The sequence below is a fragment of the Sardina pilchardus genome, chromosome 3 (assembly GCF_963854185.1).
Source record: "Sardina pilchardus chromosome 3, fSarPil1.1, whole genome shotgun sequence".
NCBI lineage: Eukaryota > Metazoa > Chordata > Actinopteri > Clupeiformes > Clupeidae > Sardina > Sardina pilchardus.
In genome coordinates this window covers 7,659,106-7,678,010 of record NC_084996.1, presented here as the reverse complement: position 1 = coordinate 7,678,010, position 18,905 = coordinate 7,659,106, and the positions used below count along the sequence as shown (strand labels likewise).

Below are 18,905 nucleotides of genomic sequence, written 5' to 3'. Positions count from 1 at the left end.
TCATTTGTCATGTAAGGCAGATGCTTGATATACCATTTCAGGACCCAAAATAGTAATAGAAAGAACACTTACAGTCACACTTAGGCTACTCTTGTTCTGACTTTTGACCTTGAATCTGTTCTTGGCCAGTTGTTAATATTGTTAATTAAATTAGTGTAACAAGTAGGCTACAGGTTCAACACAGGTTCAACACTAAAGCACTTTCCCTCTTTTGCACGCACGCTATTTGTTTATCCACCAAATAACGATGTCCACAGACAAGGTAGAGCATGTTGCATTATGACAGTATGATCTCATTTTATCAAACCACAGGTACGCTACAGGGGAGATAGATGTGCAGGTTTCAAGCCTGAGCTGCCGGGTAAAATCCAAATTTGCCAGCAGGTCAGGCAAGGTTCACCCAGCCTACCAATACCCCTAAGGGCCACTGGAACTTGCCAGTAAAGTTAAGTGTCCCATTCTGGCCCTGCTTGTTTTAATTTTGAAGTAGCTTAACCAGTTCAGAGATCTAATCATTCTGGACTGAAAGTCTAGTCTATCAGAACAGAGTAGCCAACAACAGGCATAAGGCTCAGATTACTGATAGCCCTTTTCAACTAACAGAGAACAGATTCCGTTCCCGTTTGCGAAACAACATTTTAACCAAACAAAAACTGGTTGACATTCGAGCACTTCATTCAAAGCTGGTATATATATCAATATACTGTATATATATATAAACTTTTTTTTTTTTTTTTTACTGCGAACTGGAGAAGGCTAAAAGCATTTTTTATAGGAATCGACTGTTGCCTTGTCATCCTCTATTGATGGTTCCATTGGTTCCTTGTTCCATTGCAAACTGGTGGAAATGCAGGCTGGTTGACTTGATAAGACCCAGGTTAAAACAATTCTATGGAATCAGTTCAACAATCGTGTTCTCTGTTGGTCAAAAAACTGAGTGCTCAAGAGTAGTTGCAAGCACAAAATGCTGCAAGCACAAAATAGGAGTCTAAGTACAAGAATGTAAATGACAGACATGTACAAGCCTCTACTAGCAGACACAAAGCCCAGAGGTTAACATAGAGGGGCCGAGGAACTGTAGTGTGCTCTCAATGTGTGGCCGCCACATTTATTGGCCCTCCTGGTAAAGTTGACTAAAACCAGGTATTTAAAGTCATCTTCTTGCAATTTAACTTACTGTAATCTCATAATGACAGCAATGACGGAAAAATCTATAGTACTTTGGGGCAAAATATTTGTCATCTTATAGGAATAATATAGTATTTTTGGAACATAACAGTACTATAAGACTGTACAATAGGAACACTGTAGAAAGTTAGGGTATTATTGAGGTATTATACTACCATAGAACTACTAAATCTTATAATATTTCTGGAGTTCTTTTTCGTATAAGTGAGGTGAGGACCTAGGAATCTGGCCCGCCCATTATTAAAGTTTGGCAGTCAGGGGACTTTAGGGGTTGAGTCCCTTAGGGGTTGAGAAGGGGGCGGGAACGTGACAGTAAAGCTTACGGTCATGCACTACCTGTCTCAGACAGGCCCATCTTTCAGTGTTGTGAACAGTAGTAAAGGACACAACACACATTTCACAGACGGTGTGTATCATGGACAGCACCAAAAAAGACAAGGGCTTCTTGCCTGAAAGCTACTCGGCATTGCAGCAAATATTACGTGAACTTGCACTTCCCAAGACTAGAGACCGTACTCAGCACCCTAGAAAAGGTAAGAGCTCATTAATTGTAGGCCTACTGTATGTATGATGAAATGGCATATTTCATCACAAAGAGTGATACTAACATTAGTACATATAGCCCTCGTTCTGTCAACCTGAAAAAAAAATGCAACGATTCTTTGCTGCTATGAAAGGATTACACTTTTGTGACAGAAATGCATGTGCACTCAAGGACATAGGCCTATATGTTTAAATGCAGTGTTGGGAAAGTTACTGAAATTAGAGGGGACCCATAAATAAGTAATTATTTACCGTTACTAATTACTTCTTTCAAAAGTAATCAAAATATTTACAATTACTGTATATCAAGAGTAGCGTTTTAATTACTATATGTCTGCTTTTAAAATTTCAATATGAACAGTAAGATACTTGCCCGTTGCTTACACGCTGAAAACTGATGCTTAGACCAAAACTTCAATACCTAAACTTCTTATAGCATACATACTGTGTAGTGTGTAACTAACCATAGCTTAAACACATTTGCTGCATTGCATTGTTTGAAATTCTGCAACACACTTTTTCCAAAACAGTACACTGGGCCAGATGTACTAAGACAGCGCTAGCGAGTTTTTGTATGCGCAGAATGCGATACTTCCATTCAAAATTCATCTGGTAATTGGTAATAACCACACTCACCTGAAAGCTGAACACCAATCAGCTTGCGCTAGACTTCAGGCAAGTTATTGTAAATCCTGCAAAAAGTGTATAAGCAATAGACAAAAACTGCAATGTATTGCACAGATTAATGAAAACAGAGTTGACGATGACTAACAGTCATAGGTGTTCAATAGTATCTAAAGCATGTCCAGTGAAGTGTCAACTCTGTTTAAGATTTTGCTCAGATTTTGATTAAATATTTATATTGACTCATATTATTGAGAATATTAATAGTAAGACAATGTATTACAAGGCTGTAAGATTTGTATTTGAATTTCTATTGATCTGTACTATATCAATAACCTCCGCCCAGCGGAGAGATTCTATGAAGGTACTGCTTGAATAAACAGTATTTTTAATACACTTCCTGTGCACTTCCAAAGTTCTAAGTATCTCGTTTTAAATGTCAGGACCCTCAGAAGTCTATCAATACAGTGTGGAGTTACTTGGAACCGTTTTAATGCTTTAAAAATAGCGATTTAGCTGCATAGGCTACGTGATGCCCAATCTAATAGATTCAAGCCTACTGCAAGCTCGGCTGAAGACGGCGGAGGTCGGAGTGCGGGGGGGTGAGCGAAGGTGCGTCTTTAACACGTGTGAGAACACCTTAACATGTTTCGGTACAGTTAAGCTCAATTTCACACCGGAATTCTCCTTTAAGGATTTACCAAAAATCCCCTATTCAGTCTGAGCAGTGCTTGAAGTGGGAAAAAATAAGTGCAGGAACTCTGATTTTCCGACATTTGTGCGGTGAAAAAAAATCAAGTCTTTAGGATGTGTTGGTTCAAAAACTATTTTGATTTAATCATTCTTTCAAGCAATAACCTATAGGCCTAGGCTACTTTTTTCTAATTCACAAATGGAATACTGAAAAACCATTAAAACAACATGAACCAGACCAGTGTGATAGCCCACTTGTAGGCCTAGCAATAGACTGGGCTGAAGGCCCTTGAACCTTAAAGCAACATCAAAGAGTTTTTTGTACCTTAATATAATGTTTCCAAAATTATTTCAGCAATTCATCAACTCATAACAGGGTGAACAGCACTTCTGCATTCACTGCGCGGCCCTCTATCGACTATAACCGCACTATAACTGTAGCATACCTGTGGTTTGATGAAATGAGATCTCAGAAACCACAAATTTGACTTGCTTTGATGTCGCAATACATCATACTGTCATAAAATCATGCAACATGCTCTACCTTGTCTGTGGACATCGTTATTTGGTGGATAAACAAATAGCGTGCGTGCAAAAGAGGAAAAGTGCTTTAGTGTTGAACCTTTGTGCTAAAGGCCCAGACGAAGAAAACTGTGAAATAGGCTCTAGCCTACTTGTTACATTGATTTAATTAACAGTATTAACAACTGGCCATGCAAGAACAGAGATTCAAGGTCAAAAGTCAGAACGAGAGAGTATGTGACTGTAAGTGTTATTTCTATTGGTATTTTGGGTCCTGAAATGGCATATCAAGCATCTGCCATGGCTATATGACAAATGACAAAATATAGAAATTTGATGGATCAGTAGGATCTCTGTCTATTTTGATATGTAGTTTGCCATAGGGTAGGTGCGAAAACGTGAGATATTTCACAAAGAAGAATGGGTAAGACGCAGAACTGAATGTGACATTCATATTTGTATGTAACTGCAATTTTCAACGCTAATTATCTCGCGAACCGTTCATCATAGAAACGAGCGGATAGCGCCATTGGAAAGGTCAGGTTCTGCAGTTTCATATGATATGCCTGTTATTTCTGAGCGAAACATTGCGCAGCAATATGACCGAGAAGAAAGGGTGCGGCCGCGGCCGCATGGTGCGTCTCTCGAAGAAGGCAGAGAGGGTCGGCCGGCGGCCCAAATGGTAATCTTCTCGCGGCCCGGTACCGGTAGATAGGGCACTGTCGTGGCTCGTGGGTAATGTAGTCTTTCATCGGTCTTGTGATATTATCTATTATCTCGGGCCACTGTCGCTGCATCGGATCAGTTTCAGTAGTCTAAGTACCGGAACGCAGAAAAAAGTGGCGGAACTCAAAATACGAAAATACAGAAGTTCCGGAACTGCGTTCCGCTGCGTTCCGGCCCACTTCAAGCACTGAGTCTGAGTAAGAAATTGTTGAATAAAGACATAAATATGTAATGACAATTGATACAGATCTCATTGAGCACTAATAAGTACAGACAGAAATAACTTATGTATTAATGGTCAATATTGTGCTCTCCAAATTTAAGTGTTGAATTACTTTTTCAGTTAATGCAATTCATGATATACACACTAGCCTTTGGATGCATTAAATGAAGTGTATTCCCTCTCTCTCTCTCTCTCTCTCTCTCTCTCTTTTGCAGATATCGGCAGGTGTGATGTAATAATCTGTGCCATGGCATCTCCTGATAAATACCTCTCACTTTTGCTGGCTGGTGGCAAGCAATGCCCAGGTAACTGTCAATCTACCTTAATGGCATAGATGTATATTGTATATTGAATATTTAATCTATTCCTACATCAGTACCGTTCAGTATCTGAGAGCACCAGCTTTTCTCTGCTATCGAGGCATGCCTTAAATCTGCAATCTGTCAACAAATATATTGGGTACATGCGGCGCATGCCGCATACCGCTGAGAAGCCACATATCCGGTTGCAGAGGCGGACATTCCTGGTTCCAAAAAGTAAAAGTCCTGGCATATACTGTATTCTTTCTACCTGTGCACTTGACTTAACACAGGTGTATCACTAATTATCTGATCTACCTGGCAGATACTGTAATTAGGATGAGCTGGTTTACTAAATGGTTGGATCAATCACTTGGCAGGACTTTTACTCTCTGAACCCGGGATGTCCGTCTCTGTCCGGTTGTTTAACTACAGGTATCATCCCCAGTATCGGTATCACCAGATATTCCCAGTTGAATTCACCGTTGGAAAAAATGTATTTCATTGTTTTTGTTCTCAGGTCGAATGATGCTCTGCCTATGCCCATCCTGGGTGTGCAGATCCCCCTCCAGCACCCAATCAGGCCTGTTCTCCCTGTTTATCCTGAAGGCTGTTACCTTTGAGGCTGGGGGCTATACTTACCTGGATACCTTCAGTTCTCCCTGTCGTGTCACATACCTCCTAGAGGATGGCTCCGTGGGACCCTCTGTGGGGGAGGGGCTGGACTGCCTGACCTGCGGCTCTCCCCAACTCAATACCCTCACTGAGGATGTTCTGTTGAACTACCAGCTCTTGGGGGGGAAGGGGGTCCCTCTCCCTCCTATGCTGGCCCTCTCCTATCGCCCTCCAGAGGGGTTAGTCTCCTCTCACCCTTCCCTCATGCTCCACCCTACACAAGAAAAGGAAGACCTACAGGAATCTATGGAGAAGGTCATCAGTGACTTTCTTCAACGGCCAGAGGTACAAGGTTCTGACAAAGTAAGTTCCCTTTACCAGGATTGGTAAGTAATGCCATTGCTTTGCAATGCAGTGATACTTCAAGTAATACTAAAGCACTTTTACTCAAATAACGATGTCCACTGGCAAGGTAGAGTATGTTGCATGATTTTATGAAAGTATGATGTATTGCAACATCGAAGCAAATCAAATGTGTAGTTTCTTATGTATCATTCCATCGAACTACAGATCCGCAACCCAATCTGGTAAATTTGCATAATGCGGTTATAGCCAATTTAGGGCCGCAAAGCGAATGCAGAAGTGCCGTTCATCCTGTTACGAGTTGATGAACCACTGAAATGATTTTGGAAACATTATTCTAAGGTACAAAAAACTCTTTAGTGTTGCTAATAAGATGGCAATATACTGTTGTAGGCCGTATCATTTGGCACTTTTTAGGGATGAATAGATTTGAAATGTAACTATGGCCCCGGCAGTGGTGTGACTGGCTGGGGCACCTGCACCGTACGCTGGCGACCCGGGTTCGATTCCCGCCCCGTGGTCCTTTCCAGATCCCACCCCGACTCTCTCTCCCACTCACTTCCTGTCATTCTCTCTACTATCCTGTCCAAATAAAGGCATAAAAAGCCCAAAAAATAATCTTTAAAAAAAAAAAAAAAGAAATGTAACTATAATGATAAGGACAAATATTGTACTAAGAAGAAAAAGTCCTGACATTAAGGCAAAGCTTAACAAGTACACATGGGAAACATGTGCATTCTTGTTCTGCTTTTTAAAACAGAGGGATTATCAATAAAAAGATCACGATGGTTACATCCTCATTCTCCGTACATTATGATTACAGCCTTAATCTACTTTTTTATCATTACTAATCCACACACACCCACACACAACCACTCCCATACACATTTATAACTGGCATTGAGTGATGGCATTTCTGAAGGAAAAAACAAAGTGTGAGGAAAGAGATGCCCTTCTAATTCTCACACAGAAAAACACAGTGTCTAACCACCCAACAGCCAATCAGAAAGTAGCATCTGTTATATCTGGGTAAAATTCCAAAACAGGTTATCCCATCATTACAGCTGGCCGCAATATAAGAGGGGGGACGCACACAGGTGTAAGCTTGTTTCGAAAAGGGTCATTTATTACCAAAATAGAGAACGATAATCGTTGGCCAGACAATGGCCTTCACACTGAACAGACAGACAAAGAACTGGCCGCTGAATGAAGACCTCACGTGAGACATCAGAAAAGCGAATGGGATGGAGAAGAGCGGTAGATAAAACAGAGTGCCGATACTTCCATATAAAAAATGGCAGCGCTTTTTCCAGGCTACTTCTGCGTTATGGGAGTTTTGGCCATTCAGAGCAGATTTTTTAAAACTTTTGATCGTGTGGCGGGGACATCAAAGAGTGTTGCAAGATACATGCAGTACAGGCACACACACACTCTCACACACACAAACATAGACAAGCACAGACATATACACATACACACGCACACAAGCACAGAGACATACACGCAAACACACACATGCAGATGCATACGTACACACAGGTACGCACACACTCAAACACATACTGTATGCGTGCACAAACATAAAAACATACACACACACACACACACAGACACAAACACACATAGACAAGCACAGACATACATGCACAGTGCACACACACAAGCACAGACACATACACACAAACACACACACACGCACATACATACACACAGGTACGCACACACTCAAAACACGTACACAAACATAAAAATACACACACACACACACACACACATACACAAGTAAATATGCACACACACAGACACATAAAACACAAACACGCACAGACATTACACATTACCCCCACCACACACACTCACAAGCGAAAACTCACAGACAGAGAAGCACACAAACTGTACACAGAAGCAAGCACACACATGCACACGCTCATTTACATATGTACATAAAATTGCAGAAGGAGATGAAGTAGGAGATGGAAAGAAATTGACAGGTGTGATTTATTTTTCCGGGGAGAATGTGCAGGACTGAGTGCCGGTCATATTTTGTACTAATGGATTCTGCCATTTGGGTGTGGCCCTATAGCCGCTTGCAGAGCCGGTCTTGTGTGGCATGTATATAATATATGTTTGTACATACAGTAGTTTGTTGATCACACATGGTGATGGGCTTAGATGATGTCATGTCATTGGGTGTCTCAGGATCCAAGTTATGTCAAATCACATAGCTTTTTCCTCCAGAAATGCATAACATTCAGCCTAACAAAGATTCATTGTTTATCCAAAAAGCAATTTTGAATCGTCAAAAGTGTCAGGAGGAGATTCAGTTTCACTACACCCAGAAAAACATTCACAAGAGCTCGTGATTCTGAAATGTAAGATTATTGTGTTTAGCATAAAAATAACCTACAATTATGCCTGAAAGTATACAAAATGTGATCCTAAATAAATACATAAATATGTAATGAAATTAGCTCTTTGAAATCTGAAAATGCCAGAAATGAAAGCAGGATCCTCTAAAACCTCTAAAACCACTCACATATTGTAGAGATTGGCCATACGGTGCAAAATACTGTATGTGGTAAAAATGGACAATTAAGCTGATAATGCTAATTATGCAAATTGCTCAACATATGCAAATTGGTATTCCGGCGTTTCTGTATGCTGAGGACCCATATTTCACATTTCTGCAATATAAAAGTTTGGTGTAGGCTACTCAATATTTCCGAGTTCACCTAGTTGGCTACTAGACTATTTTGTTTGGTCGAAATGCTCTGAACAGTTCAAATGTTGGTTCACGAATGGGAACGGAGCCGGTTCTCTGTCGGTGGAAAAAGGCTTACAGTACCCAAAAGGTTGAAATTAGAGGAAAGCAGAGCAAACATACAATGTTGCAAGCCCAAAATGCTACATTTTGGCCTCATCTGGACTTATTTTTCTATTACACTGCATCGATTTTTGTTTATATCATTATAGTTATGGTTGTCATTAATTCATCCCTAATCAATGGCATTAGATAATGATACAGTATAAAAAAAAGGCTATGTTATGTGGCTATTACTAGTCACTGTAGTTTAATAGATATTATAGTATTATACAAATCATATCATACAGAACATATTTAAACACATTCATTTCTATAAGGTACATATTGTCCCCCACCCTTGATTTGATTACATTGTAATCCATACAGTAAATTAATTTACAGAATTGTGGACCTTACTGTCTGTCTCAGGTGTTGGTGCAGCTCTCCACCTCTGGCTTGGGCTCCCAGGAGAGTGCTGCTGTGTTGAGTCGAGAGGACAGGGAGGGTTTGCTGAGAGCTGCTGCTGCCCTGGTCCCACAGATGAGAGAGGGAGAGGCCATTCTGCTGACAGCCTGCTACCCCTCCATTCAACCTCTCCAAAGAACTAAGGTTAAGAACTCACTATTCAAAGGTAAGACTAACACGCTCATGTCCAAGCCTAAAATGAATACTTCTAATGAGGACTTCAGAGAAAATGTAATGTAATGGGGTTTTTTTTCTGTTACATAGAACCCACCGTGAGGAAGGAACAACTCTCCCTTCGTATCAGTGCCCAGGTGTGTCGCACACTAGATGACCAGCCTCAAGTGACTCAGGTATATATACCTGGAGAATCAGAATGTTCAGATGTAAAAAACTACACACACACACACATACACACACACAAGCTGTAAGTAAACAGGCATGATTCATGTTATTTACATATTTAGCTGACATTGTTATCCGAAGGGATTTACAGAAACCAGCTGTAGAGACAATTCCCCTGGGAGCAACTCAGGGTTAATGCTTTGTCCATGGATTCCCTCAGTAACATGTTTACAGTACGTTGTTGTGTTGAGCAAGAGCAAGAAAGTCAAATTAATGTTTCTATTTGCAGTCTTATTTTAGTGATAAACCACCTTGCTAGATACAGTATGTACAGTAAGGGGAGGTTTGCCCCTTGTGTAAAACAGAGGCCGCTGCGATTGGGCACAATATTTCCACGCAAGTTTTCTGACATGCCATGAATGCAGCATGTGCATTGCTCAGGGACTTGCTCATGACTTCTAGGCTGCTTGCTTCTTTAGTCACTACTGTTGGAGTGTAACAGGAATAATGGGATGTAAACTCTGAATAAGACCTCACCTTTCCTCTCCCATCATTTCTCCAAGATGTTGTGTTGGGTTGACAGAGCAGAGACCCACCCGAGAGCTGGTCCCAGCAGACTGCAGAGCCTGGAGGAAACTTTAAGAGACTGGGGCTTGTCTCAGCCTGATGACATCATTTCCTCCCTTGAGAAATGGGCAAAGACAGCCCTGCAAGCTATTATGGACCACCAGTCAGAGTTAGAGGTCACAGAAAAGGGGGGACCTCATGCAAGGACAGATTTGATTGGTACATTTTATATACATTTTTTCCCCATATTTTTTAATTCAGTTCTCCAAGTAATGTCACTGGAACTATAATTGAGCTACAGTTTTTTTTTATTTTTTTTATCTTTACTCAATCAAAATAACACAGCTGCACTTTTATTGATATTACCTGAAATACACAATTAAATAACATGACTAATTGATATTTTCAAAAATGGATTCATAGCATTTTGGAAAAGAGCTCCTCATACAGTATACAGTATATGATGTTCAATTTCATTTCATGATGCAGTAATATTTGTTAACCTATCTTGTATTTTGTTATGACCTAGTTTTTCTTTTTCTTCCGGATTATTTTAGCACACACACAGAGAGAGAGAGAGAGAGAGAGAGAGAGAGAGAGAGAGAGAGAGAGAGAGAGAGAGAGAGAGAGAAGAGAGAGAGAGAGAGAGACATGTACACTAAGATGACACACATTATTATGGATAAGGAAAAGTTTTCCAGATTTTGCCAGATCACATTTTGTGATCCTATAAATATTCTGTATCAAAAATGGAACCAATAGGACACGGACACCAGAAAAGGCTGGCACACTTTTTTCACAATTTGTATTGCTCAACATATTAGGCTAATAAAGGCAATGCCTCTCTCTGTATTGTCAACAAAAAAACGTCAACATTGTCAAAAAGTGTGCCACCCCTAAATGTACAGCAATTGACTCCGTTTTTGGTACAGTTGCTTGCAATGCTAATTGGAACAAGGCCAAAAATTATCTGGCAAAATGTGGTAAAAGATAATTTTATGTATCACACTAATGCAATGCACACAGAAGCAAACACACACATGCACACACTCATTTACATACACAAAAGTTGCCAAAGTAGGGGTTGGAGACAGATTGACCAGCGTGATTTATTTTTGTGGAGGGAATATGCAGGCAGTCATATTTTGTAGCACTAGCAGCTATGCAATAAATAGTTAATATTTCATTCAGTTATGTTCCTGTTTCTTCTTAGGAGTTGATTTTTCCCTGGGAAAAATGGACGGTGAGCTGCAGCCTTTCCTCCTTGGCATAAACAATGTTTCAAGGGGAATGTTCAGCACTCCAAATGACCTTCTCCAACCTCAGCTGTCAACCTCAGCTATCGAACCCCTGCTACAGACCATATGTCATCACTCACACTGCTCCATCCTGGCTGGAAAGACTCTGCTGTTTATCGGAGCAGGGGCATCAAAAAAACTAAGAGTCTTTGAAACAGCAAAGCAGTATGGCATAAAGGTAGATGAAATTGATATAATACTGTTTTCCAAAGAGAGTGTGACCTTTACAATGTCAGACCTAATTGTAATTTAGTGCAAAGCAACAAGTTTAAACTTTACTGACGCTTTCTCCTACCAGAGTGTTCTTGTCTGCTACAAGGAGCAACACCCAGCGTATGACTATGTCTCAGAATATTTGGTCTACAACTACATGGATCACACACAAGATGAAGTCCACGCCGAGAACATTGTGTCTCTGCTGGAAAAGAGGGGTTTGCAAGCAGATGGCTGTTTAACTTTCATCTGCAAAAACACAATTCTCTGTGCTTTGGTGAGGGCCAAACTGGGCCTGCCAGGAGATACAGTGGAGGCCATCTCTATCGCCAAGAGGAAGAGCCACACCCAGAGGCATCTGGCTGCCATAGATCAGGGCTGGTGTCACCTGCCTGCCCCTAGGCAGTATACTGTCCGTTCTGAAAACTTTGAGAACCTGACTGATCTTACCAGAACTGCTGAATCTTTTGGATTCCCTGCTGTGGTGAAGCAAGAGTATGGAGCTGGTTCTGTTTCTGTGAAACTGGTGGAAAATGCTCACCAGTGTGAGGAGTATGTCCAAGAAATGATGGCCCTGACAGCCTTGGATCCTAGTGGTGGCTTTGCATCTAGTCCAATGATTATGGAGTATCTTGAAGGTCCTAAGTACGTGGTGGACTTGGCAATCTTTGAAGGAAGGTTGCACTTGGCCTTCGTGTCCTGGTGTGGTCCTTCTGTCTTGCCGTACTTCGTCAGCTCCTCCCACCTTATGCCCTCTGGGGTCAGCCAGGAGAAGGAGGCCCAGATGGTGGCTGCTGCCTATCAGAGCTGTCTCCACTGTGGTCTGGAGAATGGAGTCTACAATGTTGACCTCAAACTCACAGACCATGGGCCCAAACTCATAGAAATCAATCCACGCACTGGGGGGAATTTCCTTCCCACTTGGATAAAGGAAGTGTTTGGTGTTGATATCTTCACAGTTGCTTTCCTGATTGCCTGCAACATACAGCCTCAGGTGTGGACACCTCAGCCAAGAGGACACTTTGTTGGCATATCTAGTCCGATAAAACAGCACTTTCGTGCAAAGGAGAAGACACCGGAGTTTGATGTCATTCTGAATAGTTTGATCAACAAAGGTATTGTGAAATCCAGCATGATAACCGATGTTAAGGATGACACTGCACCTGTCGCCACCCTTAACCTGTCAAGTTTCAGTAAGAAGAGGGAAGACGCCATCAACAACATCCTACTGGCTTCCCAAATGCTATGCATAGATTCTGAAGATTACCCTGTGAGGTACTTCTTGGAACCTTTCATGTAATCTTTCATAGGACATTTGAGGTTAAAAGGATTATGCGGAGTAAAATGCACTTTAGATCAATTTACGGATGACTTACGTGGTAGTGAGAAGAGGGTCCCTAAAGCCAAACCGAAGTATCCCCAGGTCTTTATGTGGTGTTGCTGCTGCAGCTGGGGAACATTTTAGCAACACTTCAACAACAGTTCCGGAAAGGTACTGACTCGATTAAATTCATTCTGGAGACTCTATCCGACCACATAAAGACCTGGGGATACTTCGGTTTGGCTTTAGGGACCCTCTTCCCACTACCACGTAAGTGTAATGTTGTTTGTAGACAGCAGTAGAAGAGGTATAAAAATAGCGTTTTGTAGAGGCGAAAGGACATGCCCGATTCACTTCCAGGCTAACGAGTTTTGGCTAAAAACGGTAAAATCGAACTTTCTCAAAACACATCCGAATGGCATGATTTGATGTCAACTCAACGTATGTACTCCCAATCATCCGTAAATTGATCTAAAGTGCATTTTACTCTGGATAATCCCTTTAACTATTTGTGACCATTCAAAGCGAAATCAGTCATTTAGCGCACAACGTTATTTTGAGAAAATCAACAATAACAAACTTCCGGGTTAAAATGTTGAATGTCACGTTTTCGCATAATTTGACTGTATACAGTCTACAGTTTCATTTCGTGAACGCATTTCACGGAAAAACATACGTTTTGACTGTTAAACCCGGCAGGATTCAACACATTTGCTGTCATTCCCGTTGTGCACGCGCCGCTTAAAAAGGTGATTTCTCCTCTTCTGGCATATCGTGACAGGAGAACCATGTCAACTTTGGATGCGATTATCTTAGCGATAGTTTGTGTAATACCCTTGATATACATATCGTTGGAAAGCCGTTCACGTGAGCACAATAACTTAATTAAGTAAATTTTACCAAAACGACTGGTTCCGCTTTACAGGGTCACATTTAACCATTTATTTCAATGCTGCAGCTCACTGATTAGGAATGCTTAAGAACCATGTAATTCACATGCTGCTTTTCAAAATTCTATTTATGAAACGAATCAGAGTACTTTTAGACTTCTTGCAGATGAAATGTACTGGCATGCGATCAAACGCTAGGTTTCCACTGCCAAACTAGATGTTAAATATGTATTTGAAGTTTTGTTGTAGATGTTAAATATGTATTTTGAAAACTTTGTTAAGGTCAGGTGTGTGTGGGTATTGAATGTTTTACATGTAAGGGTGTATAATATTTAAGTAGCTGATGGTTGATTATTTCAGAAATGTGTGAAATATTATGTGTCCATTACAATTTAATGCCTATAATGTCCACAATTGTATGTTGGGCCTGTTATAAAATAATAAAAAATGACTTCAGTTTAACCCCTCCTTGGATCCCATTACTGAGAGTTACTACTAAGTGAAATATACAGTTGGGTTGAGTATAAGAAAGATTGCATCCCCCTACTCTGAGGTAGCCTGTAAATATATATTGTTTATGCTGAGGCAATTTTTACATATCCCAAAGAGACCAACCGATGTAAATTAAACAATGAAAATTATGCTAGTGCAAAGGTTTGTACCCTATGCACCCCACATGAACTCTTCTGTAATACATTGTATGTAATAATCCCCTGGGGGGTATTCCAAGTATGTGAATAAGTGAGAAAACTGGGTAAATTTACTCAAGTTCAAGTGTTTTTAATTGTCACATACATTTTACATGTAGTGAAATTTAAAAAGGGACCATTGCTCTGCATAGAAGAAAAAGAAAGAAAAATATACACAGTAAATATTAGACAAAATCTAAGCAGAGCGACCCTGACGGCGTCTGGACACAGCCGCGCCATCTTCCTTCCTTGTGTCCTTCCTCAGACACTTACTTCAGAGTAAGTTTTGTCCTGTTGCTGCACTCACACTTTTTTTGTTGTTGATTGAGTTGATTCTAGCACAGTTGTTCTAGTCTCCCAACCACCCTCACTATTTAAATTGTGCAGGAAGTCTTGTTGTTTATGTTTATGTGCATTTATATTTAAATGAACAGATATTTTTGTCCAAAACAACATACATAATATGGGACCAAACAAAGCACACAAGAGCAGTGCCACATTCCCTCCCTTTAGAATTCCCAGAGAAACCCCAGGGTTTCGTTTTCGCTTGGAGGACAGGCTGCACAGTGTGCACACGCTTCCTGATTTGGGTTTTGGGAAGCCAGACCTTTTGCCCAAAGGGTTGACATTTAACGTGATTTGTATGTATAGGTTGTATTTCATATACAATCTGGTACAACGACTAACCGACAAAATGAATGGATCCGTGATTTTATAATAAAGATTGATGGTCATACAAATTACAAGAGTTTTCAGGGAGAAACAATAGAAAGGGTGAGCGCCGGGAGATGACTTATGACATTGATTTGGGACTCTAATAAGAAACTGCTGCAAAAAGGTTAATCCTTTTGGATCTTTGAATATGAACTTATACCAAAGCCTGAAAATATCATGAACATGAGTATTCCCACGTATAGCCCTGATAATGAGCTAATGTTTGATAGTACTCGAGACATGAATGAATACTTATTGAAATATAATGCATGAACAAAAAAGCATCTTTTTTTAAGTTTGCAATGGTAGTTCATAATAATTCCAGGATATAGAGATATTTTCTTGGTCTAATCATAAATTGCTACAGACTTGTTTTATGCTGAAAGTTGACCGGGAGCTTTTCACCTGGGTAGCTTGGACCAATGATCACAAAATTCCGACTGAAAACGCACCTCTGCTCTCGTATTGGCCCTTGTGATTCTCATGAAGTTGTAGTGTCAGAGCGAGATTTTTTACAAAGACTTTAAACACTTAGGGACAGAGCATTTTACCGAAACATCAGTGAATTCTCATTGCCAAATTTTTTCCATATCCATTATTCTATTTTTGTTTTATTTTCATGAAAAGTCCTTTTTTACTTGTCTGGCTATCACCAAGTAGGCTGGGTTAACCTACCCATCTATCTACCCACAACCTTTGGGTCCAATCACAAACTAGCTTATCCAAAAGACACACTCAGATTGTTGGTCTGATTGGTTGAAAGACTATCCAAACGTACAGAGTCATTTGAACTACTGTATGTCCATTGATCACGCCTCTTGTGCAGCAGAAATAAGTGCAGACTCCCCAGACTAATGTTCAATCTTAAACGATTAAGTTTAGTGTGGTGATAGTCAGACTACATACTAAACTAAATCTTTTTTTTTTTTTAAATCCCAATTGCCGGCAGATCAGGGTTTAGGCTACCCAGCCTACCTTTTTACATAAATTGAAGAAGATTATGCAAAGTTGTGTAAAATTGTCTATATGTATGGTTAACATTGATATTTATGATATTATACAAAGGAAATGTTTCATTTATTGTAAAACTATTGTGTGTCATTACCGTAATGTGACTTTACCTGCCTATAAAAACTACACTGTTCCTTTAAATTAAGCAGACCCATGATGCATCACTTGGGACAAAAGGTTTAACATGGAATCAAGTTCAGTTGTTCTCTCGTCTCTCACATCATGATATTTGTGTTACTGTCATATAATCTTAGACTGAGGACTATCTTTACCAATATGCTGCGGTATTTCAGTAATGAGTTAATTTATTCAAAATGGAATTAAAATATAGAACATCAATTTTGATACACTGCACTGTTTATTTAATTTACTTATTTGTGCAAATGCATTTTCTTACTAATGGTCTCCCTTTGTTATTTTCCGTATCAGTAATGATAATTATTCAAAGAGTAAAGTGTACTTTGTGTTCTGTCCCTCTCACGCTTAAGTCTGTATTTTTGGACTGAATGCCTTAAAGAGGAACTATGCAGGATTGGCGATTTCATCTCTGGTTTCGGTTTCGTTTTTTTCGTTTTCGCTCGTTTTATGCTTGCATTCTCTCTGCAGAGCTTCCCCGACAGCTTTAGCGTGTATATTTATACATGTATAGGCTATATTTAAATATATAAATTGCAAGCGTGGTTCTTCGTCTCAGACTTCCAGATGTAAACAAGGAGCGATCGTCTCCTGCAGAAAGTTGCATAGGGTCTCTTTCAAGAGCAGAGCTTGTGGGATATCGGTGTGATATGAAAAAGCCTCATGTGGAACTGAATCCCTCCCTTTGAGACTTGAGTCCTGGCCACTCCTCCACCCCCTGCCAGATGCAGCGATGACTCATCCCAAGTAAATGTAGGAGATGAATGGAAGTCTTTTTGGATGTGCAGATGTGTTGGATTCAAGGAAAGTGTTATGGTAAATTCCAAGAAATAGTTTAGTGTATTGAAAGGATTCTAGAAAGGCCCTAGTGTTTTATTCACATTCTGTGTGTGCATGTGCATTTGTGTGTGAGACGGAGAACGTCCACAACAAAGCATCCAGTGGAAGGGTTGGATGGCGAGCTTGTCATGCCCATCCAGAATCACACAGTTTGACCAATGAGAGCTTCTGCACAAGTCTCACATTTTCAATGTCTCAAGAATGGCTTGATATACACTACATACTATACTACTACAATGCCTTCATTTAACTGTAGAAATACATTTCTGCAACACTAACAAACTCTACCATGCCATATTGTCACAATTACTTGATTAAACTACTGCTGAAATTTTTGTCACTTTAGCCAATTGTATAGTTAGGAACAAAATTATTCATACTCCTTGAAAATGTTGGTTTACTGTAATGTTGGTTTTCTCTTGACCAATATGTTTGTACTGGCTCAAAATGACACTGCCACATGCCAAAATGTGTCAACAAGTCTGCAGAGTTCTCATAGAGGTTTGTCAATGGCGCAAGTCCAAACTGAATTTCCCAACCTCACATTTTGTGGGCAGGGTTAAATTCGGGCTGGCTTCCAGGCTATGCTGATTCCCAAATATCAGCTAAATCTGTGCACAACCAAGTAGATATTTGCAGCAATTTAGAGGAGAAAATGAGCAGTACCTCCTCAAGTGCCACAGCCCTGGTGTGACGTACTGTTTTTTTTTTTTTCAAGTATATTTTTTGGCCTTTTTTGCCTTTATTTGTATAGGACAGTGAAGGGTGAGACAGGAAGTAAGTGGGAGAGAGAGATGGGGTGGGATCGGGAAATGACCGCAGGCTGGACTCAAACCTGGGTCCCTGTGGGCACTCAGACCCGCATGTGGTATCAGCGCTGTATGGCCTATTGTGCCACAGCGCCCCCCAGGTGTGACGCACTGTTGAGTGTGCAGGGCAGGCATGTCATAATTAATTTCACTACCAGGTAATAGCCCCAGATCTCAAAAGCTGAGGTTAATTTTCCCAGTAAAATCCCCAGTGAAGTCTCCCACTCCAACCTGTTCAGCTGTGGCATAAACTATATGCATTTCTCTGTTTCATACATGGAACCACTGTAACCTTTATTACAGAGCAGAGTAAGTAGATAACATCTGCAGTCCCAAAACTCCAAGTGAGTGGGAGTTCTTGGCCCACATTTCTTCCTGTTCCCGATTCACTGCCAGGTAATTATTTTTCCATTATTGGATAGGATAGTGAAGAGATTACAAAAAATGAGTGGGAGAGAGGTGGTGTTGAGAAGAGCAAGAACAGCTGGAGAGAGATATGGGCCATGGATGCTACCCGCTTCAAAGTTATGGCTGGAGCCACTTGGTGTCTTTCAAAGTGCGAATTACCCCACCATAATTGTGTGTATGTTCACTTGTGACTGTGTGTGTGTGTGTGTGTGTGTGTGTGTGTGTGTGTGTGTGTGTGTGTGTGTGTGTGTGTGTGTGTGTGTGTGTGTGTGTGTGTGTGTGTGTGTGTGTGTGTGTGTGTGTGTGTGTGTGTGTGCCTGCATGTATGTGCATGTATCTTTATATGTGCCTGTGCATGCATGTGCATAGTGTACAGTCACTAAATGTACACATATATTAATTTATTGTATGGTCCCCCATGAACCAAATTACAATGTCTACCAATGATATCTGTGATTACAATGCCTAATTTTTCTTTTTCATTTTTGACTAGGTGGTGCTATACAGTACATGAAATGAGTGGTTATGTGATGGGTTGTCATGGCCCCTAGGCTCTATGGTTCTCGAGATATTCACAGAAAACTGTGTCTGGCCATCTACAGGC

At 40.5% G+C, this 18,905-nt stretch overlaps 1 protein-coding gene across 1 annotated transcript; it reads left to right on the top strand.

Annotated features, from left to right (window-relative positions):
• Window positions 1–1,603: 1,603 nt before the first annotated feature.
• LOC134075822 (carnosine synthase 1-like) lies at window positions 1,604–12,934 on the top strand. The gene is made up of 8 exons (XM_062530882.1): window positions 1,604–1,721; window positions 4,735–4,824; window positions 5,339–5,796; window positions 9,029–9,230; window positions 9,329–9,414; window positions 9,970–10,192; window positions 11,187–11,449; window positions 11,570–12,934. Exons 1-8 carry the CDS (start codon window positions 1,604–1,606, stop codon window positions 12,782–12,784), a joined length of 2,655 nt encoding a protein of 884 aa, XP_062386866.1. The 3' UTR covers window positions 12,785–12,934.
• Window positions 12,935–18,905: the final 5,971 nt, after the last annotated feature.